The sequence below is a fragment of the Cheilinus undulatus genome, linkage group 20 (genome assembly GCF_018320785.1).
Source record: "Cheilinus undulatus linkage group 20, ASM1832078v1, whole genome shotgun sequence".
Classification (NCBI taxonomy): domain Eukaryota; kingdom Metazoa; phylum Chordata; class Actinopteri; order Labriformes; family Labridae; genus Cheilinus; species Cheilinus undulatus.
Window position 1 is genome coordinate 3,985,995 of NC_054884.1, and position 26,343 is coordinate 4,012,337.

General features: G+C 41.8%; 1 protein-coding gene across 4 annotated transcripts in view; it reads right to left on the bottom strand.

The window, feature by feature from the left end:
• Window positions 1–26,343, bottom strand: part of cacna1g (calcium channel, voltage-dependent, T type, alpha 1G subunit) — a 451,566-nt gene that overhangs the window by 300,449 nt on the left and 124,774 nt on the right. For all 4 annotated transcript variants that reach the window (XM_041814821.1, XM_041814822.1, XM_041814823.1 and 1 more), the window contains exon 3: window positions 10,583–10,694. In XM_041814821.1, coding sequence (XP_041670755.1) covers window positions 10,583–10,694 — 112 coding nt within the window. The remainder of the gene's footprint in view (window positions 1–10,582; window positions 10,695–26,343) is intronic.

Below are 26,343 nucleotides of genomic sequence, written 5' to 3' on the forward strand. Positions count from 1 at the left end.
ACCAAGCTCCATAACATGCTATCAATGTTTCACGCAGGTGTCAACCTGGCACGCCCTCTCATCAGCTCCTGAGCAGAGCCTTTATGTTATTAAGTGCTCTCAATCACTAATGCTGAGTGCACTCAAAACACTAGCTAATGACTCGACTTGGCTCACTCAATATCCTGAAGTGTCAAAGCAGTTAGTCCATACAGTACGGCCCCCAGGTGTGAAGTACCACAGCTCCTGGAATCAAGTCAGGCAGTGCAGGCTGGAAAGTGTGCTGCACATGATTAAGTCAGGGCAAACAGAAAGGAAACTACTGGACAATACAACCTTACACCCATCCTTCTCTGTCTTAAAGAAGCGGCTGTTATCAGAAAGGTCACTGGCTACAAAAGGCTGGTCTGAAGGATCGCACAGATGCACTAATCTTGGCTGCACAAGAACAGGCCTGGGTAAGAAAGCCTCTGAGAAGGTGCAGCACATCCCAGCAGGGTGTAAGACGGCAAGGCAAGGTGTAACGCCATAATCAAGTGGCTGGAATAGTACACAGGAACATCTGTGCTGAGTATGTCTGAAGATCCCTGGATCAAGATGGGAGATGACCACCAAAGAAGGCGGAGAACTTCCGAGCCAAGGTCCTGCGGGACTTCATCCAGACATCATGGTCGATAAACATCAGAAGAAAGCAGCGGTGATAGAAGTGTCAATCCCAGGAGACAGCGACATCAGAAAGAAGGAAAACAAGAAGCTTGAGAAATGGCTGAAGGGCTGAAAGAGCTGCAGGCCCGCCCACAGACCTGACTGGGCCCCCGAAACCCTACCCAGAGAATGGCCCTAGTGTGTTATTGATGAATATCAATGCATGTTTGCTGGATCATTAGCACTGGTGCTAGCATCCTGGCTAACCTCCAATTTCCACGTAAAGCGACCACGTTGCAATCCACTTCCTCTCTAGTCTATCAGAACAGTTCCACATCCCCAGCGCCAGTTTGGCAGGTTGGAAGTCACAACCATCTTCCAAAATACAACACAATGCACGGACTCTTGATCATAAACCATCTCATCCTGCAGCGAGAGCAAAGGGTCACCGAGAGGTCAGTGGGTCACACAGATACAACGGCGACATTGACCAAATAAAAGTTCATTTTTCTGCCATATTTTTTGTCCATTTAAAATGAATTTCACACTCTTCTATGCTAATTTTTGCCACTTTTAACGCCTTTTTGACTTTTTCTTGCCAGTTTTTTACAATTTTGTGAAGTCCCACCATTCATTTTTCCACTTTTATCCTGTTTTAAGAAAAGGGGTTTACATTTTAAAGAAGGCTAAATACCATGGCACTAAAATATTCATAAATTATTTGTTGCTTTGATATATTTTAGCAGTTAATCAGGCAAAAAAATCAAATATTGTTATTGTGTATTACTTTACAAGTAACCATGATTTTCTTGCCCTTCGTGGGCCCCAGAAAGCTCTCCCCTTTATCCCCCTCTTATGGGCGGCCTTGATGGGGAGTGAGGGTAACGGTGGTACCAGTGATCGGGGCCCTCTGGGCTGTCATCCTTTAACTGGGAGAGTGGTTTAAACAAATGAGATCAGTCCAGAAGAGCTGTGATACTGAGCAGGCTTTCAGGCCTCTGGTACACGACTTCTTCCTGTAATCTGGAAGTCAATAAATTTGGCTAAAACAAGACACAAAGGTTTGGATTTTTTCTGAACACATCATTTTTACTGCCCCACACAATCAGACATAAAACATAAAGATAAAAGTAAAGATTTTGACAATAAATACAAAGATTCAGTGATTGTATGAGTGGCACAGGCTCCAACATTTCTGGGGAACATTTTCCTGCAACCTGTCCTAAAAATAATTCCTATCCACTATGTATGCTAATTCTAGCTGTGACACGTCTAAATGCTATTATCACAGGGGTCAGAAGCTGCCGTGGCATGGACACAGGCACAGACTCAGGCAGACGGGCAGGCTGGCACTCACACATGCTGCTAAAGGAGTCGTACGCCTCGTGTGGCGAGGACAATAGAGTGGAGAAACTGTAATCTGCCATTCAGGGATTCACTCCATGCATGTGCAGAGAGATAATACTGTACAGCATTATTAGGCTCTATCACAGTCATTCATGGCAGTCTGGGTAAAAACAGGACAAACAGAAATAGGTTATTTTTAAGGTGTGTGCATCTCCATTCATATAAATCATTTAATGTTTAATGCTGTTGAAGGTTTTTAGTCTCCACCTTTTTCCTAGTTCCCATGATACTTTGTGTGAAATGTGGGCGCAATTTTCATTTCTTTCTGTCAAAACGGGACTTTGCATAGAAACGAGATACTAAAGTGATTATTAGAGTGATAATGAGATTGAAATATGTAAACTTTGTCTGCTACAACTCAATCGAGATTAAATTATTTCTCTGCCCTCTACTAGAGAAGACTAAGTGAAGAAACTACTTCAGATAACCTAGACCAGGGATCACCAACTACATTTATACACAGGCCAGATTTTCTTCATGGTCGACAATTCTACAAAGAACAGCGATTCGAAATAAAAATGAATGAAATCAACTTTAAAAACTGCATTTTCATCTACACTGGTTATCTTAGTCTAATAAATATATACTATATATATATATATATATATATTCTTTTTTTTTTTGGATGATCTGAAACGACACTCTATGTCAGTGTTACTCAACCCTGCTCAATCAAACAAAGAGCCAAATTGTTGAAAAGAGTCACAATCTAAGTGGTGAAAACAGCTTGAAATAGGAATAAAAATATGTTAAATGTGGCAAAAATGGTCAAAAAAGCAGCAAAAAATGGGTGAAAAGGGGTGAAAATGGGGAGAAAAATTGGAAAAAAAATGCTCAGAGAGTAGCAAAAATGGGTGAGAAGCAACAAAATCTCATCTCTACGGGCCAAACAGAGCAACAAAACACGTGACGTAGCTTCTATCGAGTGGCGCTTGTGCTGCTACCAAGGATTAACGCGAAACATGGCGACTGTAGACATGTCAGTACACGACTTTTGTCATTTTTGAAAAGAAAACAACTCACTGCTGTTCTTTGTTCTTCTTTTAACAAAGAAATGTCATCAAGTTTTGATAAAACTGGCGCTTTGACAGCATCCACGCTAATCTCTTCCTCCATAACTGCACCAGCTCTTGCTGTTGGTTGTTTACGTCACGACTCTGCCGTGCCTGACAGTACTGCCCCTCATCGCTGATTGGTCCTGTCACTGGCTAACCGGGCCAAAACGGTTCAGACGGGAGCTTACCAAGATGGATTCACCGGTGAAAAACAAGGAAAGGGTGTATCCATCTGCTTTGCAAGGTTATCTCATACCAGCGTCCTGAAAAACCCTTATTTTAACCTCTGTCTGAAATGCTTCCCCCCCCCCCCCCCCCCCATGGACCTGCTTTCCTCCATTCGGCTGGCCGGCAGCAGGACTCAATGTGTGGCTAATGTTGCTATGCTAGTACTTATAAACTTTGAATGAAGTGGTTGATATACGAGAGAGGGAAGAAAACCAGCAGCAGCGAAGGATAGAGCAGACGTATCTGTTTGGTAAGTGTTTAATTACTTAAATTAAGTGTTTAATTAAGTGTTTGATGGCTTTGATTATGGTGGACTCTCTGTTCATCTTGTGGGGCGGTCGGTTCCGCTTTGCCGGCAGCACAGACAAACCAGTCAGGAGATCCTATTGCGATGACCTCATCAGTTCGCTCCATTGAAATTTCGTCTCGGGAAGATCTCAGAGAGATTCCCAACGAACCGTTTTCATCAATTTACACTCTAATTCCAAGATTTGCATTTGCAAATTTGCATACGTGGAGTATGGACACCCAACATTCTGACTTTGTTTTAACAATCGGAAAAGTATAATTCCCCCTCTTTAAATGGACGAAAAGTGGCAAAAAAAAGATAAATAAAAAGGGCAAAAATGGGATAAAAGTGGCAAACATTGGGAAAAGTGTAAAAAAGACATTGCAAAAATGGGCAAAAAATAGGGAAAAAAGGTGCTTTTTAATAGCAGTTTCCCTTTTTTCGGAATATTATTTAAAATTAAGAGAAAAAGAGCCACATGTTGAGGATCACTGCTCTATGTCTACAGGTGTATTGATGGCCAACCTAAGGTCTTCAGGCATACCAGCCTAAATCAGTGTACTGTACGTGAGGAGTTTTCCCTCCAGGTCCTACTGATGTGAGCTCCAGCATTCCAGCTCTACTTACCCATCAGCCTTTGCATCTTGCAAGAAAATGAATTCCTGTTCCTGTCTTCCAGACAGTTGTCTCTTCCTGCTTGCATCTTGCATTCATCTCTCCACCTGTGTAGTTTACTGTAACAAAGTGTTCCCATTGTATTGGCACTGAATTTATTGGATGTTCAGACATCTTTCTGTTTGGGAGCTCCAGGGGGACGATGGAAGGTTAAGCATGCTGGGTAACATTCAGAGCAGAATGTGTTCTAATGAAATCTCTCCTTCAGGGAGAAAGAGCCTATCCTTCACAATAAGTCTACAACACAGACTCAGAGTTTGACACTCCTTTGATCATCAGCTTTTATATTTCACTCTTATCTGCAGTGCTCCCCGATTTCTCACTTCTGTTTCTCATTTTTTGTCTCTTTGGTGTTCATCACCAAGTACAATAAAGGTTAGAAATACTGAACAGCCAAGACCCAATTCTGCTTTATTATAGCGTCTGAAGTGTTGGCATAATCCCAGGTCCTCTACATTGATGTATTCGGTTACAATGGCTGTTTGTATCAGAAGCTTTTACAACAGTTGTTAAGGCTTTAAACTACAAGTGTCAACCAGTTGTTAAGAGGAAAATTACAGACACACAAATGCTTCACAGTAGACCAAAGTGATGGATTTGCCATTCCCTGGCTGACAGAACTCTAACAGTTTGATGCTGTATGAGTAAAATTACTTTTAAAAAGCATGGCAAACCACTTAAATATGATCTATAAGTCACAGACTTTGACTGTGTGATGAAGCGCCTTTAAAACGTCTTCAGATTGGCGTTAAAACCCTGTAAATAATGCCTCAGGTAACCTTTCAACAATGCTGACACATAATCCATGGATCTTGTTTCTCTCTGCCCTGCAGCTACACTGTGGTCTGCCACTATTATAGTAGCCATTAGCTGTGTCAGGAGATGAGGGCTCATTTAGCTTCCATCAGAGCGGCGAGCCATCGAGAGGCCTGGATGGGCCCCCTCATTAGTGCTTACCATGGCTATGTTAAGCACAGGCCTCATCTGAAGGTTCAGGTACTTCACATGTAACTGTGGGTGCAGCTGCGTTCATCGAACAGGAAATGTTGCTTTACAACCAACGAATGTCCCAACAACAGACAGGAAAGCGTGCTCAAAGAAACGTAGTCACTTTGGTTTCTGTGGGAGTTCTGAGCCTCAGGTAGCTGAAGCAGGACTTAGTCCAGTGGTTCTCAGTGTAGGGTCAGGACCCTCTTGGGTCACTGAGAGGGGGGTCACCAGATGACTTAAAAAACTAAGAATATATTTTAAATTATTTCAAACAGTATTTTCAATCCTTTATGTTTTTTTAATATACATGACACTACTTACATGTAAAATAAAAACACAGACATTTGGTGAGATTTATGCTGGAATCAAAAAAGCTGTATGAGAAAGAAAGTCTGCACCAGGAATTATCTGTGCTCCTGATAAACCCAGAAAATGACCCTGATAAACCCAGAGAATGAACCCTGATAAGCCCAGAGAATGGCCCCTGATAAACCCAGAGAATGGCCCCTGATAAATCCAGAGATTGGCCCCCAATAAACCCAGAAAATGACCCTGATAAACCCAGAGAATGAACCCTGATGAGCCCAGAGAATGGCCCCTGATAAACCCAGAGAATGGCCCCTGATAAATCCAGAGATTGGCCCCCAATAAACCCAGAAAATGACCCTGATAAACCCAGAGAATGAACCCTGATGAGCCCAGAGAATGGGCCCTATAATCCCCTATAAATAGCACTTTAATTCCCATTTTTGTCCATATTAAACTATAACCACATAAATGTATTACTGAATAAAACATGCATTTCTGGAGAATTTTGAATTCAAGGTCACAAAGTACAGCAAAGCTCCAACTACAAAAACAAATCAATGAGTTCAAGAAAAGATTCTGAGGCAAAACATGAAGGTAGAGTCTGTAAAAGCGAGGACATTTCAGCATCAGTCTCTACCAAACGGCACGAGTCGGCTCGACGGCGGGCGAGTGCATGCATGTGTGCAGGTTATGTGCCTTTACGACCCAGTAACATACCGGTGCAGAGAGCGATGAGCAGATTGAAATGGAGGAAGTAAAGAATTAACAAGAATGCATTTAACCTCTAGGCTGTACATTCATCTATGCTCCAGAGAGGAGACCTGCTGAATTAAATCACATCTCATATCCCTGAGCAGAGCCATGAAAGAGTGGATGGGCTCAGGCTGCCCTAGCAACAGCAGCCTCCTAAAACTTCCTCCACTCCCTTCCTTTTTTTTTTTACCTCATCAGAAACCAGCCTGCTTTACATGCTCCTCTCTCACTCTTATTTTTGTCCTCCACTTCATCCCTCATCTTGTCTCCCCTTTCATCCCCTTCACTGTCCATCCTTTCCGCCCCACTCTCCCATGTTTTTACCCTTTGCCTTCTATATTTTCTCCTCTTTGCTCCCAGTCCTTACCTTTCTGAATCACTGCTTGATTTCATGATTGAACTACAGAAATCAGAAAGCATGTTCTAAGAGCAGGGCTATATAGATCTCTCATTCACGACTGAAACCGCTCTGTTTCACTGAGTCAGTGGACAAGAAAATAAGCAGACTTTGTTCTGATTCAATCTTTTTGGAACCACTTTGCGAGCAAATTATCCCTTCAACGTGCAAGATGAGCAGAGCCAGATAACATAGCTCTATTGTACTGCATCTCAGCCTGCTCCGTTTCTCATCTCAAACAGAAAAGATTCATTTTCTATCCTCCTTGTGTTAAAACAGCACATAAACAACGCTCTTCCATCAGTGTTTGCCGGGTTAAAGTAGCTCCACGGACTAATGGGAACGCCTCCACATGCGGTTGTTTATTTTCCATCTGAGATGGAAAGACAATTGGAGGGAGCTGCAGAGGCCAGATATGCAGGATAATATTGTTTGAGGAGCTTTCTGTTAGGGTGCTGGTTCAGAAAATTGTGTTTCAGTGTTCCTGATCCCTGATACCTGTTGAACTGTTTTAGAAAATATTATTGCAGTCTCATGCTGCCACACAAACAGCGAATGTTTCCTTCCTTTTACTTTTGAGTGTTTTTTTCACTATTGCAAAGCACTTTCGGTTCTTATCTTCTAGTGCTACATCAATCTGTGTGCTGGTGTTTTTATTTACCACTCATCCTGCAGCGCTCTCATTTAAGATGCACTTGTCTTATTAAATTAAATCAGGAAAGATTAGGGAATGCTTGTGATGGACGTGTCCCTCTGCCACGGCTCACACATCAGACAGAGTTTCAATCAAGACTTCAGTTTCTAGAAAAGATCAACACGTAGTGGACTCGCCTCTAAAATCAAATCGCCCACAGTGTTATCAAGGAGCATGTGAGTTAGCTTCATATGGAGCTAAATACAAACCAATGAAACTGAAAGTTTATGGTTTGATCCTAAATTTTAGAAAATAATTGATTTGGCTGTTATTTAAAAAAAAAATAGAGTTGCAAGAAAAAGTGTGTGAACCCTTTGAGATTTCTTGGATTTCTGCATAAATTGGTCATCAAATGTGTTCAGATCTTCATCTAAGTCACAACAACAGACAAACACAGTCTGCTTAAACTAATACCGTGCAAAAAATGATACGTTTTCATGTTTTTATTGAACAAAACATGTAAACATTCACAGTGCAGGGTGGAAAAAGTATGTGAACCCCTAGGCTACTGACTGGTTGACCCTCCGTTGGCAACAATAACCTCAACCAAACGTTTCCTGTAGTTGCAGATCAGACCTGCACAACGGTCAGGAGGAATTTTGGACCATTCCTCTTTACAAAACTGTTTCAGTTCAGCAATATTCTTCGGATGTCTGGTGTGCATCGCTCTCTTGAGGTCATGCCACAGCATCTCAATCAGGCTGAGGTCAGGACTCTGCAGACTCTCCAGAAGGCGTATTTTCTTCTGTTGAAGCCATTCTGTTGTTGATTTACTTCTATGCTTTGGGTCGTTGTCCTGTTGCATCACCCATCCTCTGTTGAGCTTCAGTTGGCGGACAGATGGTCTTAAGTTTTCCTGTAAAATGTCGCGATAAAATTGGGAATTCATTTTTCCATCAATGACAGCAATCCGTCCAGACCCTGAGGCAGCAAAGCAGCCCCAAACCATGATGGCCCCTCCACCATATTTCACAGTTGGGATGAGGTTTTGATGTTGGTGTGCTGTGCTTTTTTTTTTACACACATAGCGTTGTGTGTTCCTTCCAGACAACTCAATTTTGGTTTCATCTGTCCACAGAGTATTTTGCCAGTAGTGCTGTGGAACATCCAGGTGCTCTTTTGTAAACTTCAAACGTGCAGCAATGTTTTTTTGGACAGCAGTGGCTTCCTCCGTGGTGTCCTCCCATGAACTCCATTCTTGTTTAATGTTTTACTTATTGTAGATTTGTCAACACAAATGTTAGCATGTGCCAGAGACTTCTGTAAGTCTTTAGCTCACACTCTAGGATTCTTCCTCACCTCATTGAGCGTTCTGCGCTGTGCTCTTGCAGTCACCTTTACAGGACAACCACGCCTAGGGGGAGTAGTAACAGTGCTGAACTTTCTCCATTTGTAGACAGTCTGTCTTACCGTGGACACATGAACATCAAGGCTGTCAGAGATACTTTTGTAACCCTTTCCAGCTTCATGCAAGTCAACAATTCTTAATCGTAGGTCTTCTGAGAGCTCTTTTGTGCCAGGCATGGTTCACATCAGGCAATGCTTCTTGAGAACAGCAAATTCAAAACTGGTGTGTGTTTTATATAGGGCAGGGCAGCTTTAATCAACACATCCAATCACATCACATTGATTGGACTCCAGGTTGGCTGACTCCTGGCTCCAATTAGCTCCTGGAGAAGTCATTAGCCTAGGGGTTCACATACTTTTTCTTGCAACTGTATATTTTTTTACTCGTAAATATATTTTCACATTTGAGGAGTTATTTTTCAGCCTGAGGTCCAACGTTTTCACACATAAATCATTTTTTTGGGGTCAGATTTTTTTCACTTTCAGATCGTATTTTTTCTGGTTCAAACTTTCGGCCCTGTCCTGTTCTGGCGTGGGGGGCGTGGCCTCGACTGAGAAGGTTATGGAATTATGAGTGACAGCATAGCAAAGAAAGCTCAGAGCCTTACTCGATTATGTTGCCTTCAGGAAAAGTGGGTACTTTGAGAGAAATCGCTCAACACTTTCTTTACACTGTATTTACCTAATTAGTTGTAAATAAAGGGGTGCTGAGGACAACTAGACGACTCTTGGCAGTTATTTATCTATCAAAACATTAAAATATTTCAGATTGTTAGGTTTATCACCCAAAGAAACAATGTTTCCCACTTCCATATTGGACTGTGAATGCAGTGCAGCATCGCGGATCAGAAACGCGTCTTTCTCACCAGGGGTCTGAAAGTGTTCTCCAAAATATAAAAGGCACCTAACTTTTAAAAAAAAAAAATAAATCGTCAACAAAGTCTTTGTGCAGATTGTCTGAATAACTGTTCCATGTAGCCTGGCAAAGTTTTCACTACTTTGACAGGCTATTTTTGCCATCAATTTGCCATTTTTAACTAATTTTTTGATACTTTTGCTGCTTTTTGCCATTCTTTAACCCTCTTTTAACCACTTTCCCTCCATGCTTTAACCCCTTTGTGTGACTCTGTTATCAATTTTGCCACTTTTCATCTAAGTTTAACTCCTTTTGAGATTTTTGGCTTTGTTCCCTCTTTTACCAATTTTCACTAGATTTTAGCCTCTTGTCACCTCTTTTCCTGTCATATTTTGTCCCCTTGTGCCACTCCACAATCCATTTTGATACTTTTCACCCATTTTTGCCACTCTCTAACCCTTTTCACTGCTTTATCCGGACATTTTCGATACATTTCTGCCAGTCTTACCCAAATAATGGCTGACAAGTGAATTTCTGTAAAAACAAATCAAATGTTAAGTCAATTTAACAGCTGCAGACATTTAAAGCCAAAAGATACTCTGTTTCAGTCAGGACCAGAACCAAATACAAGACCAGAATCAGATCAGGGCATTCTTCGTCTACAGATAAAAATGGAAGAATCAGAAAACAAGAAAACCCACGTCCTGACAGTCCGTCTTTCGGTCAAAGAAGGATGCTGCTTCATTTCATCTGTAGTGACTAATACGCTTCTACATTTTTGCATTCTAAAACTTTCTGTACATGCAAAGAGGCCAACCCTTTAAAGAGTTAAATTAGGAGTCAGTGGCAGGACGACATGAAAAAAGCAACCTGAAGTAAAGAATGAAATCTTTTTCACTGCTGCAAAGAAACAAACAAACTAAAATATTGATAAAAATAAGATGAAAAGAAGTCTTACCTGCAGGATCTTGCACCTCTCTGAGGCACAGTCGATGTCCTCACAGGGATGAAACATGCCCAGTGTCACACAGTTCAGCAGAATCACCAACATGGACGCTCGCTCAAACCACGTGGAGGAGAGGAAGTTAAGGAAAATGGCGACCACAGACAATCACACTGAAATAACTGCTCGAGTTAAAAGCATACAACAGCAATCACAGGCCTGCAGTGACAACCAGCAGAAGATAAAAGCATTTCCTCAGGCTCTCTCCAGAGACGTCATTATCAAGTTTGAACCTGAGTCACTCTGAAGCATGTTTGTTTTCTTTTTCTTGCATACTAAATGTTTTTGGAATTAAAGAAAGAACCACACAGAGTCATGGGAGTGGAAAATCTCACCTTTGTTTTCATGATTTCTATTGATTGCCCCGCTCTACTCTGTCATATTAAGATCTTTTTTTTCAACATGTGATAAGAATGTTTGGACTATGAGAAGAGGGGCTGAAAACAGAGATTGTGTGGTCATAAAAGACAACAGAAGCAGATTTTGAGAGTCTGAGTCAAGTTTTTAATAGAGCTGGGCAATCACAGATTCACAGCCTGCTGCAATTTACAAATCGCAGAAGTTGCAATAATTATTAAGTTTGAAATATGTAAAAATACCAGGTTAAAACATTGATTTTTGCAGCAGCAGCAGAGATTTTGTGCACATTATGCGAACATTAAAGTGTCCATTATTTTAGACTGGTTTACAAAAATCCTCCTTTTCTTGGTTTATGTATTTTTTTCTTAATAAAAACAAGTGACAAAAATTATAATCCCTTTAATAAAACAATCGAAAACAAATTTGCAGTATAAGCAAAAGTAACTGCAGTTAGATTAGCGTTTATACGCCCAGCCCCAATCAGCTGATAGCAATTACTGCCTCCCAGCTCCCACAGCCAATCACAGCGGTTCATTTAAATACAACGTACTTCTCACTAATCCCTGCATCATTAATGCTGAAGGACCACACTGCTGCTGCTGCTGATGGTAAAGCTTAACCTCCTCCATCCCAGCTGCCTTCTTTATAGCTAAAAGAGGCTTTTAATAAGCTCAACAGGGCATCTGCTTCAAAAAACAAAGGCAGGCTGGCAAACTTTATATAAATGCTACCGCCTCTGATCAACTTTACCACTCAGAGACCACCCCCATCCTCTCCTGCACCTGCACTGCCTCAGCTCCAAGAGCTTCAGCTTTAGTACCACCAGTGCTGGAGCCAACAGCCCGAACAGGTAGTCCTCAGGGCCACCACAGTCCACCACCACACTACAGCCTGCTTCAGGTACTCTGGAGGGGAAAAATCCTCCACCTCTAAAGATCGCTCTGAGGCAGCAGTGCTGCAGGACTCTGTCACTTTCTGGCAAGGGGACATTACTGCTACTCCCACCTCATCTGTAAAACCCCGTCCTTTCCCCCTCCCTCCTCTCAGTACCAAACCGCCCATTTTTTGTGCATTTTTCAAAAGTGGGTGGAGTTAGCTCTGAGCTGGGGGTTTACTTGCACTCTAAAGCTCGTTGCACCCTCATATTCAGATTCATGCTACTATGGACTGATTGCTTCTGACATTATTTTGTTAAATATGGGGGTTTCTAGTCATGCACTCCCAGGAAAGTCAAAGCAGCTGCTTGACTTTTGAGCAGAGCCTTCTCTACCAGGTAAAACTGCATATCCATTTTGCAATAATTTGAATAAATGTATGATGAGTGTTCCTGAGTGAATGTAGGATGTAAAGTAGAGCAGCGTTACTCAACCCTGCTCAACCAAAGAGCCAAATTGTTGAAAATACCTTTGAAAGAGCCAATCTAAGTGGTGATAGTGGCAATAAAATACATTAAAGGGGGCAAAATGGTCAAAAAGCGTCAAAAAAGGGTGAAAAGGGGTAAAGTAGGCATAAAATGCCAAAAACTGGGTGAAAAGTGAAAAAAAATGTGGAGAAAAAGTGGCAAAAACGAGTGAAAAGTGACTGAAATGGGAAACAGGCACCAAAAGATGGGAAAATGGGCAAAAAGCAGCAAAGAGTGGCAAAAATGAGAAATAGAGGCAAAAGGCAGCTTAGATGGGTAAAAAGTGGCAAAAATGAAAAAAAAAAAAAAAACAGGAGAAAAAAGGGGCAAAACCTGGAAAATATTGACAAAAAGGGGCAAAAAGAAATGAGAAAAGTGGGCTTAAGTAGTAAAAATGGATTAAAAGTGGCAGAAAATTTTCAGGAAATGTCAGAAATGGCATAAGGAAGAACTGATTTTGGGGCTGATCCGGATCACCGTCTGGATCCAGGAATGTTTTTAAAGGATTCTGTACTATTAGGAGATAGGGCTAATGGTGGAGGTCTGTGCTGTTACCACTTTACACCAGGAGATGGCAGACATGAGTAACTTCAATCCCAGCAGCATTTTGGGTGTGTTTCTATTTAAAGTTTTGGAGTTCATAGAGTTTGGAAGACACAAGCCTGGTCAAAGAGACGAGTTGGAGCATAACCGAGAGAAAGACACCCTCTGCCATGACTTTCAGTCGTCTGGTGGGACCATGGGTGCTTCCACTATGAAAGCCAATGCTTTGCCTCACCATGTCTCCACTCCTCCAGGGAGGGAGTAATTGGCAAATTAGATTTTGGGAGTGATCCGGATCACTGTCTGGATCCAGGAATGTTTTTTAAGGAATCTTCACTGTTTGGAGATACGGCTAATGGTGGAGGTCTGTGCTCTCTGAGTGCTTTTCTACTTTATATATTTATCTTTTTCATATTTTACTCCTGGTAAAAAATGAGGTTGACAGTTTATGTTTAAATGTTGACCTTGTTAGGCTCTGGGGTTAGGCCTGAATTCAGAATCCGCGACTGACTTTCACAATCCTGGCCTAAATAGTCCGGCCCTCGGGACTTCTTATCAGAGCAAATCTGGCCCCAGACTCAAAATGAGTTTGACACCCCTGCTCTAGAGCCACACGTCGAGTATCACTGGTGTACAATTATTGCTTGAATTAGTTGAAAAATACATAAGATAGGGAACCTAACAGTAATTGCATATTAATTCACAAATGCAATACTAGGGAAAAATGCAATTAGCTCTAAATTTTAACCACCAGTTGAGAATTTAACAGAAAAAAATGTCTCATTTGTATAGTAAGTATAATGTAGAGCAGTGTTTCCTAATCATTTTTCCTAGGCGTCCCCCCACATGTACCAAAGAAAAGAGAGGTACACTACTGGAGGGATGGACATGCTGTAAGGAGCCATTAAAGTAACGATAACGTAAACAAACCAGTGCAGCAGTCTTCCCATCATCTGATGTCCTTAAAGAGTACTTAAACTCTCCACGGTTTCACGGCCGTGCTCATGCTGCGTAGCTTATTCTACTTAGGGATGGTTTTAATGCTGGAGGTGGTGTATTTTTGTCACTGCTTATTGTGAGGACAGCTTGATGAATTACTCATGAATTTTATTGACCACAAGGTCGAAGTGGGCATTCCTAATGTGGTTAGGTTAAACACCAGTCTGAGCGCTGTGACACCAATCAATGACGCCACCAAACACAGATTAGGCTGATACCGCCTCACACACACACACACATTCTAACCTACTACTGCATCTACAGTCAGCGCCCTGCAGGCGGCCTGCCTAATGACATCGCGCAGAATGAGCTGTTTGTCATCCATGTTTGTCTCCGCGTGTATGAGAGGGAAGGAAAACTGTATTTTATCTGTGTATGTGTGTAGGAGCGAGCGCATAGGCTGTGAAGACAAATCACCCATCTGTCTTTTATTGCATTAACAGACACTTGCCCATTTATCCTGCTGACCCATAATGCAGCTGGGTCAGCATGGCCCTTCAGCCTGCACATACGAAAATGAATGAGATAAAAAAACACATCGAAAGCAAGTTTTTCCCTCCTTAATGCTGGTCAAAAATGACCACAGCACACAAGAATTTAAAGCAGAGTCCAAGATGGCTGAAAAAGCTCTGAGACAGGCTGCCTGAACAGGAAATCAACAAGGACCTCAAATATCATCTAAAACTGGTATTTTTGGTGAGTGGATAAAAAATGGATCTCTGTTCTACTCGCTGACAGACGACACTCTGCTTTCTCTCAAACTGTCGCCAGGAATCATCCAAATGGAATTAAATACCAATGGATCCCAGACTAAAAAAGCCAAACTGGGGGCCCATGGAGGTCTGCAAAATCATGGCCATGGTCTCGTCCTTTTTCCTGAAGAGCACCTGATACTTACGACACAGTGTTGGATACTCCAACACCCCATGTAGCACTCACCCACCCCACCTTTTTCTACAAAATCATGGTCTATTTCAAAGTTAAGCTGTGATATCCGTATCTGGAGACCCCGTCTCAGTGTCTTGCGACCCCCAAGAGGGTCCCGACCCTTAAGGGAGAACCACTGCTATACAGCACTGAACAGGATTATTGAATGACAAACGCCGGCTTGAGGGAAGTTTGGTCCGTGACCAGGAGGAGCCATAGGAGCATCAGATGGTAATGGAAGCATCTGGAAGGCAGCGCAGGATTATGTTTCACACTGGAGGATGCACAGAAAGTTGTCTCAGTCCAAAGGGATGCAATTAAAAAGATCAGTCGGTGTAGAGAGCAGGATCATTAAACAGGAAACAAAAGCTCAGACATCTCTTGTTTGAGAGTTTTAGGGTTAGCAAACTGCTGTTGACACAGTACACAAAAGCACGGGCGAAAGTTTGCTTTAAAGGACTGAGGAGGTAGGGCTAATTAAAAATAATGAGCTGCATATGTTGTCTGTGTAAGCTGGTGTTATCGTTAACCTTCATCAGGGTGAAACACAGTCTCATTTCAGTTCACTTAACTTTCAGGTCGTCCTCAAGATCCATCAGACTCCAACAACAGAGCACAGTTCATTCTTCAATACGGCCGTTTCTGTGCGCAGATTTCTGCAGAAAAAGAGCAGCGACAGAGCTGTTGCACCGTTCATTTCATTCTCCATCTCCTCAAACGATTACATTAAGTAGAGTAGTACACTTTAGTACATTTACAAAAGGAGAAACTATGCATGCAACTGTACGACTCTGTCACTGCAAACCAGGACACTCAAATCACCAAAATTAAACAGTCTGAGTCAGAACCTTGCTTGGTGATGTTTACTTACTCGTATCTCCTTCCCCCAACACAACCAGCAGGTTGAAGTTTGCACGGGGTCAAGGGCTGGCATGTAACTGAGATCAGCCGATCTCACACAAGCCATCATCAGCTAGCAGCAAGCTAATTCATTCTGAGCACACTATTGGCCAATCACACTCATGCTGCCATATTTAAACCGCTCTTTCCTGGCTTTGCTTTGCTGCTCATTTTACAGCCCTCCTCCACCCCAGCTCCTCTTTTATTCTGCCTCTGACTTTATCAGTGTCATAAGTGCAAATATAAAAAACTATTCATAACCACACATCATGTGTGTTTCTTGACAAGAACTTAAGTTATTGTAGAGCTGTAGTGATTCCTTATGGTTGTTCAAACTCCCACGGCACACCAAGACTTGGATCAAGACACACCAGTGTGCACCACACCATTAGAGAACCACTAATGTGATCATGTGTTTGTGTCTCTGGGTACCTCTGGTGACTTAACAAAATCAAGGAAAAAATGCAGCAAAGCCTCATGGGTGATGTAGACACAGTAAAGTTGCAGTGTCACTCAACCCTACTCAACCAAAGAGACAAACTGTTGAAAAACACCTTTGCAAGAGCCACAATCTAAGTGGTGAAAAGTGGGTGAAAGTGGCAATTAAAATAAGTTAAAGCTGCAAAAACAAAAGGCCAAAATTGAATGAACAGGGGTAAAATAGGCAGAAAATGGGTGCATGCTCAAAAACTGGGTGAAAAGTGACAAAAAATGTGGTGAAAAAGTGGCAGAAATGGATGAGACATGACAAAAAATGACTAACAGGTGGCAACAATGGTATAAGTCGCAAAAACATGGCAAAAAAATAAGTGAAAAGTGACTAAAAATGGCCAAAAAAGCAGCCAAAAGGTGGGGGAAATGGGGAAAGTGACATGTAATGGCAAGAGGCACCTTAAATGGGCAGAAAGTGGGAAAAAAGGGAAAAATGCAATTTGCTAAAAGCAGGATAAAAGAGGAAAACCTGGTGAAAAAGGGCAAAAATGGGATTTAAAGTGGCAAAAAGGGTAAAACAGGGCAAAAAATAGCAAATAAGGCCAATGGAAATATACAGACAAAAAAAAAAGGATGATTATTAAGTTTGACAATCAAAGCCTGCTGTATATGTGTGGGAAACAAATAGCAATGGATAATTCTGGGGTCAAAGTTTCCCTTTATTATGGTTTTCTGGGGAAATTATATTTCAAATTTAGACATAAAAGAGCCACAAATCCTCACAAAAGAGCCACATGTGGCTCTAGAGCCACAGGTTGAGTATCACTGCATTAAAGAAACTTGAGTAAAGACATTGAAAAACGGCTTGTCTGGATAAAAATGTCCCTAAACCACCAGAATGATTCTGAATCGGCTTATAAATATCCAATAATCGATCATGTAAAATCTAAATACCATAGAGTAGTTGGAAGCAGGAGATTCAACCAGCTACATGCAGATTTAAATCTATGGTATAGAAGCACTTTGGCTTCCATAACATTGGCGTGGAAGTGAACTGGACAGGAGCCACACTGTAGTAAAATAAAATACCTCACAATCATATTACACATTTCCACCTGAAGGAGAAGGTGCTGTTGCCTCTGCTAACCAGAAAACAAGTGAACAAGTAATAACAAAGCTTCCACTCTCCTTGGAAAAGGTGAAGCAAATCACAAAGCCCATCTCAACATTTACAGCCAATGATTTACGTCTGTACTCAGCCGTGGAGAACTGCGGCATTCGAGTGCTGCTGCATACTTCAGAGAAGAGTTACACCTCCCATCTCTGTGGTTCTTCACCGGCACGGCTATCCCTACACTTTACAACGAAACCAAAACAGCAGTCATGGCATCGCTGCTGAAAGCAGGTATAGCAGTAATGCTCGGGCATCTACTGACTCTATGTCACTGTAACTGCACACTGGATGACTGGAAGCTGAGGTCACATGTGCTACAAACAAGAGAAATGGATGAGAGTAACACAAATTCATCTCTCTATCCCTTTTTAAACACAAATGTAAAGTTTTTTATAAATACTCAGCGGACACAACAGAAATGTTGAAAAAAAAAAAGTGCATGAAAATGCATCAGAAATAGATTTAGGTTTGAGCTGTGGCCCTCTGAATCATGAGGTGCCTGAAGATTCCCAGCCCTAATTCTCATCCTGCATTATTTTACAACAGGCCTCACACAGAACAGTTCACTGGTTAATTAATTAATTACTTTTCTTATTTTTCTCTGCATTTGCAGACGACTAGCACAATCAGCAGAACTTTAAATAATCTCCAAACAGAAAATGTAAAAGAAGGTCATAAAGTCCTTTGGCATTGCCAGTGTAAGAAAAAATATTTTTAGATTTCAAAGAGTAATTGGTCTCATCTCATTTAAATCAGCAAACTTTGAACAGCAAATGTATTCCAGACCTGTGGACCGGACCACTGTCTGAATCTGAATCACATCGGCTCTGGAGCTGCCCTAATTAGGGAACAGGACTTCCTCAGACTGCATGGGTCAGCATGAAAACTCTCACAACAAAATTCAAAGAAAGTAAGACAACAACAGCGTGGGCTGCAAGCCAGATTTACTGCTGCACCTGCAGAGGGAGAGGTTTTAGCAGGCCCAATGTTTTAATTCTACTTAGGCTCTGTCTCAATAAAACATGCAAAACAATGATTTGATTCCATTGCACTGTACAGTGAGACAGTCGTAGAAAGTGGACTAGTTCTACGAGAGTGTCTGCAAGAAGGACCAATATCTTTATGTAAGAGGCTGATTGCTCCCAGTGCTGCTGCAGCATGTCAGTGTGTCTGGGATTATCTGACACTGATAGACTCTGAAATATGTGAATGTGTGACCTAAAACAACTGGAAAAGTGCTCGACAAGCTCGAGTCCATTTAGCATTTAGCAGACTGGAGTCTGTGTGTCTTTCCTGGGCGGACAGAGCGAGGTTCACCCAGGACCAAACATCAGACATCAAGGAGAAGATCCAGAGCTACAAAAAAACCCTCTCAGCAATGATTACAATCCCTGGGAGGATGATTTTACACTTAGCATTCTCAGATTCATAAATGGTCATCACAGTGAGCTGTCAACATAAATATCGATGGAGAGTGTCTGCAGCTTTGGACAGAATGCTTCTCTAAATGCATGTCATGCTCTGTTATTGAGTAAGGCTGCTGGTTTGGGCTTTGGGGGACGGCTTTGACGGGGAGACATGGAGCGAGGCAGTAACTTTAGAGTCAAGGCATGACTAATAAGCCTTTAACAGAGTAAACAACTATGTTTAAGGCCAAATAACGATGTAAACATGCAGGATTCAACACTAGAGAACAACTACACAATCTCACTTCCCCCCAGTGACTAACTGCAAATGAACCAAATGAAAAACTAACTGCTAGTTATTAAGTAGGGAATTAATGAGGTCTGGTTAACCATTAGTTAACATGTAAACAGTAACTCCACATTACAACTGACCTATGGCTAAGTCCCGCCCTCAAACACGATGAGCCAATCACAGTGCATATAGCCATTCCAATACACTGGGACATCCTCTGCCCGGACTGCCACTGAAATGCATTGCAGAAAGTCAGTTTTTGTTCATTTTATGAGGTTTTTTTTAGATTTTAAGTTTCAAAATGGTCAAACGGTGTTCATGGGGTATATGCGACTCCAACACAAGGTATCCTGAGAGGCTGGGCCACTGAGTGTATTTTTTACCCTTTCCTAAGCCACACCCCAACCGAAAAAAGTGTCTTCTTTGGAAAAAGTTGTGCAGTAGACCACAACATCAACTCAACGTGAATAAAATTAACAAGGATGTCTGCATTTACATCTATCTTGTGGTCTGAGACTGTGATGGCGAGGAGATGCGGTTTATCACGTTTGCACTGGGACCTGTAAATTCTGTCTTGTAACTGAAGCTTTTTATCGACCTTCTCAACAGTAAAATCATTAATACATCCCTCCAGTGTGTAGTTTAGACCCTTTTGGTGACTTCTAGATGATATGTGATCTTTCTGTCTCCAAAAATCATCAGTGGCCCCCAGTGAAATGTCTCCTACTGTGACACCTGCCATAGCGCCTGTCACTGAGTGGTCATTGTTTGTCCAAGTGAGTGGAGGGGGCGTGGCTTAACCATAGGTCAATTGTTTGGTACGTTTTTGTAGGTATTTGAGAGCAAAAGAAGTGATTTACTCACTTATTCTGTGGTTAACTAGTGGTTAGGTACTCATTCATTAGCCAATAATAATGTCAATTTTTGTTCACCTTATTTTAGAGGATTACCTTACATGGTAATTGCGGCACACTGCAGTTAACTAACCTTACAAAGCAGATGGATACGCCAGTTTCTGTGTTTTTCACTGGTGAATCCATCTTACAAAGCTCCCATCTGAATCTTTTGGGCCTGGTTAGAAAGTGACAGGACCAATCAGCAACGAGGGGCAGTACTTTCAAGCGTGGCGAACTCGTGATGTATGCAAGCAGCAACAAGAGGCCGGTGCAATAATGGCTGAAGACATTTGCTGTTAAGCGCCAGTTTTATCAGAACTTGAAGACATTTCTTCGTTAAAGAAGAACAAAGAACAGCAGTGAGTTGTTTTCTTTTCAAAAAACGACAAAAGTCATGTACTGACACGTCTACAGTCGCCATGATTTGCGTTATGTTGTTCCATGTGGGGTTTATTCCTCGGTAGCGGCTAGTAAAAAGTGGCCCCACGTTGGGCGCCACTTTATGTTGCAGCATAAAAGTTAAGACACAGACATGATGAGAGAGAGCCCTGAATCTAGCCAACAGTTCTCTTTATACCATCTGAGCTAAGCATGCGCATACGTGCACCTATCGTCACAGTCTAGCTGTTTCACACGCACACACTCAAACAGGTCATTCCTTAATGTCATTCCTTCACCCATGCAATCCAAACATGTTGATGTTCTCAGATGTTCCCTTCTCATGCATATCATGGTTACAATCAAAACACTCTTTTGGTTTCTATCAAATCATTTCCTGAAATTGAGCCATACAGTTGCCTGGACATCGCATCGACCCGCTTTTCCCACTTTCCCGCCTACATAATGTCACGTGTTTTGTTGCTCTGATTGGCCCGTAAAGATGTGACAGACAGAACATTCATCCAGCCCCGTCTGGGATTTCTTTTTTAAAGGCTCTGCCCTTTCTCAAACGCTGTACCAGAGTTTTCAAAGTGTGAGGAGGGCCTCCGCTGGGGGGCGCTACAGAACCTCAGGGGAGGTGCTGAACCATAAACCAGAAAAAAAGTGATTTGCTTTGCTAACTTCTGCTGTGCGTGGAGCTAAATGAATAGACTTAGAGTAACTTTTTTGCCCCTTTATACTATTTTTTGATACTTTTTATCCATTTAAGCTATCTTTGGTCATTAAATACCACTTTTTTTCCAATTTTTGCCCTTTATCACCATTTCTTTGCCACTTTTAACCCATTTAAGCATATTTTTGTCATTAAATTTTTTTTTTTTCTTCCCCTACTTTTTGCCTAATTTTATCACTCTTGACTGCTTTTTATCCATTTTTTTACTAATTTTTTTGCCTTGATTTTGCCACCTGTTATTCATTTTTTTGTCACTTCTCACCCATCTTTTTTCACTTTTTATCCCCATTTTTGCTGCTTTTTGACCATTTTTGCCATCTTTAACTTATTTTAATCGCTACTTTAAGCTGTTTTTGCCACTTTTCACCTTTAGATTGTGACTCTTGCAAAGGTATTTTTCATCAGTTTGGCTCTTTGGTTGAGCAGGGTTGAGTGACACTGCTTTAAGGATTTTCAGAGCAGAATAATCAGGTAGTATTGGCAATAAATTCATTACTAACACCAAAAAGCTGTTTACCTGGTAAAGACGGATGTTTAAGAATATTTGCAGACTAAAATATCAAAGATATAAAAATGTTTAAAGTATTTTAAGTTAGACATAAATGTTTGAAAATACGGTTAAGTTTTGTTTCAGTCTGAATCTTTATGTATCTTTATCTTTATTTATCTTTCTGATGCTCCAAATGTTTCCAGTTCAGGACCTGGACTCCTGTGAAGCCATGCTGTTGTGATGGATGTGGTATGTGGTTTAGCATCTTGCTGAAATAGTCGAGGCCTTCCCTGACATAGACGTTGTCTGGCTGGGAGCACATGTTGCTCTAGAACCTCTCTCTACTTTTCAGCCTTGATGGTTCCTTTCCAGATGTGTAAGCTTCCCCACAGACCACAGAACAGTTTTCCATTTTGCCTCAGTCCATTTTAAAAGAGCTTCAGTCCAGAGAAGACGGCGGTGTTTCTGGATCGTGTTCACGTTTGGCTTCTTCTCTCCATGACCCAGCTTTAACTGTCATTTGCACCTCTACTTTTTAAATTGAGCTTGTATATTTTGTCTGAGTTCAGGATCAGCTTGTTATCATCCAGTCTTAGTCATGGGAGAAGGCACTTGACATTTGTAGGCATATTTTCACTGACATGATGAACACTGGCTAGCAGACAGAATTCATCTGTGCACTTCAGACCTTGACAAGTATGAGATGTATGAATAAAAATCATTTGTCTGAGGTCTTTAAACTCAACAGAGAGGAGACGCTACAAAGGAAATAAAGGAGAAGAAGGGGAAAGGCTGATGGGGGAAAACATAAAATATGAATAATCACATGAACTCAATCAATAAGTCTTCCTCTCCTACCCTCACTCTCTTCCTCTGCTTCCCCAGCTGGTGGGCTATAATTAAACAATAAGGAGCCGTGATCTGCCTTCACTGTACACACACTCAAACGCACACACCTTCATGGTGTCAGCACATAAACAAGTGGTGACGCCCTGAGGGATGGATTCAATTAGAGGAAAGATACACATGGATATGCTCTGTCAGAACTCTGAAAGCAAGATGCTGGCTCTACACCAAAGACAAAAGAAGAGCTACACAAGAGTGATTCCATCAGCGGGGAACATCAAACCAATCAACACCTCAAGAATCTGTGATCTGGATTATTCAGTCTCTCACTTCCTCTATTGTACCTTAGAGAAACCTCGACCTTTAAGCTGCTTTCTACGTGTCTTAAGAGGAGAAAATGACATGAAAGCGTCACTTCTGTTTCCTCTGTGTCTCTGCATTACACTGCTGGTGTGACACCAGGGTGCAGAGACAACACTAAGCAAAGCGTGCACGCCCATGTATGTTGAGTGGAAGGTAAATAGCTCAAAAACACAAAGTTCTGTGTGCAAAAAGTTCAATCTCATCTCCAAGTTCGGTCTCTTGGTTGTTTCATGAGAAGTGGGGAATGAATCCTTTGCAGGAAGCGATGAGGTGCACACAGAGACGGAGGGCGATCGATAGTGAAGAGCCTCTCTGAATAGATATTATTCATTGTGTTTACTATAACTCACACAGGACGTGGTTCTGCATCTGTCTCTCCTCAGCCTGGCTCACACAGCCTTGGCTTTTTGTGCTCTCTCTCCAAATCCATATCTCTCACCAAGAAGCTGTGCATGACCTAATACTACATTTTCAACAAAAACTGCAGCAAAGACATCAAAACTAAAGCTTGTGTGTGCATTTTTACTTCAGTCCGATTGAAATTATTCTGACTGCGAATTCCAAATCCACTGATGCGTGGATGCTATACGAAGAATTAAGACTTTAAAGGGGGCATATTTAACCCTTTTAAGATTAGTTTATATCCGTCTCAGAGGTCCATGAAACATTGCTGTGAAGTCTATTGCTAAAAAAACACTCCAGTATCTGATTTCTGCATGTCTAAGAACCACCCTGTTTCAGCCCTGTTCAGAACGAGCTGTTTCTGTGTCTGTGGCTTTAAATGTTACTGAGCTGTCTGACTCCGCCCCCTGACCACGCCCCTCTCAGGAAATGGATGTGCCTTAATGGATGTGGTTCTCTTTACAGATGGGAGGAGGATCAGAAGAGGGGGGCTGAACTTTCTTCCAAGTAGGGAGGGCCAACACAACCTGGGGGCGGGGCTAACTCCCCACATGACATCATGAGGGAAAGATCTAAGAATGGCTTGTTACAGCACACATTTTCTGAAAGGTGGAGAAAGAGATGATGGAGGGACTGGATTTTTTCTGATTCTTGGGGGGGATTGTGGACAGGCAAGGGTCATAATATTTTTGTTAGAAAAACCTGAAAAAGTGATTTTTTTATAATATGTCCCCTTTAAAATGCTTAAGATACAAAAGTGCACAGATGCATCTCATTTATTTAGGTCCGCAATTTACTGCCCTAGTTCTTCTCAATCACTGCTTCTCTTTTGTTTGTGACCATTCTTGTTTTAATTTTTTCTTGATTTCAAAATAAACCTTCATAATGTACTGAAAGTAGCCCTTGTTCTGCTCTTCTCCCGCTTTGAAAGACTCTCAGAAACAGTTCAGTCAGAATGGCATAAAGCACCCATCTTGCAATTTCTCAATGGGCCAGATTGGATCAGAATCTTCTCGCCCATGACCCCTTTTTGATTCTGGTCAGGCGTTTATTCAGGTTCTATTTCTACACCACTTATCCCGTTGGGGGTCACGGGGGTGCTGGAACCTATTCCAGCTGTCACTGGGCGAGAGGCGGGGTACACCCTGGAGTGGTCACCAGTCAATCACAGTTCTGACATATAATGACAGACAACCAGGCACTCTTACACTCACACTTACGGGCAATTTAGAGTCCCCAGTTAACCTAACGAGCGTGTGTTTGGTGGTGGGAGGGAGCTGGAGTACCCAGAGAGAACCCACGCATGCAAACTCCAGGAACCTTCTTGCAAACATAATTATTCACTCATTCATACACACTGCTGAATATGCCACACAGACCAATTAGGTCTTGCCCAGGGACACCTGGATGATTGCAGGAGCTGGATCAGACTTTCCTGAGGGCTGACTGAAGGTTCCATTAAGCCACCGTCGCTTGTATCTTAGAAACTGGGTTTTCAAACGGAGGGTCCAGTCAGAATCTGTGGGCGCTGGCACCATCAGTGAAAGCTAAACTTACACATGACTCCACCTCTCTGCACAACGAGTTCTAATTAACACTTACAGCAAGGTGTTTCTCTTAGGTTTCTCCCTGCATAATTATGCAGTGACTTTACCTTAAATATATTTAGAATCAAATATAAAGAAACAGTGGTGTTTCCAAAAATGTGTCCAGCTATTTTTACAGAACTTCAACAGAAATAAAAGGATCATATAATTCTCCTCAGAGAGAATAGCAGAGGTATTCATTAGGCTGGGCAAACACCATGTTCTATTTCAATCATGATTAAATGTCAACTCATATTTTAGTGAATCATTTACAAGCAAAACCAGAGCGTGCTCCGACAGTCCCTCGAAAACTCCCACAGACAATGGCAATTTGTCGAATCATGATAAATCTTGGTACATATCCTCAGGGCAAAATTGGAAATGAGCTTACAAAATCATTTTTATCTTGATTCACCAGTGATGCAAAAAATACTAGGCAATGTGTTCCCTAATAACCTGACACACCAGATGGATTTGTTTCACACATCCATCTGGTAAACCTTCAATACTAAGTGTTTAGGAAAGGACAGATGATTTGTAAAAAACTCAGAGTGTGATTAGATGAATGTTCTGTCTGTCACATATTTACGGGCCAATCAGAGCAACAAAACACATGACGTAGCTGCTCATGCGGTGCTCATGTGCAGCTACCGAGGAATAACTCGAACCATGGTGACTGTGGACATGTCAGTACACGACTTTTGTCGTTTTTGAAAAGAAAACAACTCACTGCTGTTTTTTGTTCTTCTTTAACGAAGAAATGTCGTCAAGTTCTGATAAAAATGGCGCTTTAGCAGCATCCACGCTAATCTCTTCCTCCATAACTGCACCGGCCTCTTGTCGCTGCTTGCTTACGTCACGACTCGGCCGTGCCCAAAAGTTCTGCCCCTCGACGCTGTTTGATCCTGTCACTTTCTAACCAGGCCCAAACTGTACAGATGGGAGCTTTGCAAGATGGATTCACCAGTGAGAAACACGGAAACTGGCGTATCCATCTGCTTTGCAAGGTTAGTTCCCTAATATTGCTGGGTAGATTTTCAGCAAAAGTGTGCATGCTCTGGGGGCATCTTAATCCAAATCTGAGGGCGCTTTCACTCTGGACCCAGCTGTTTCTGCACACATGTAGTTCGTTCATTCAGGAAACCATGCAGCATGTCATATCAGCTCTGTTTACACTGCACAGGTAGCTCACAAACCACATAATTTCAAATCAAGCTTGTCCAACAATGAAGTAAAGATGAAAAGCTTAAAAATGCTCGTACACTGCAAGATTTCTGAAGACAACAAGTGGGGACCAGTGTTTAGCAGCAGCAAACTTAGACCTAAAAGTTTGATTCAGCTCATTTTAGATGCACATGTGCAACTTAAGGTACAATCATGAAGACTGAATAAGCGGGGCCTGAATTCAAACCTGTAGTAACTGAGTCAGATGTGCAATGAATCATTGTAGTATTGAATTAATGAGCAAGTTGGTAATGGCATTAATTACCTCCAACGAGAGTCATCCATAAGGATGAGTTATTTATAATGTCATCTGTTTATCTACAGAAGGAGCACTTTAGCACAGCTGACAGCATCTTTAAC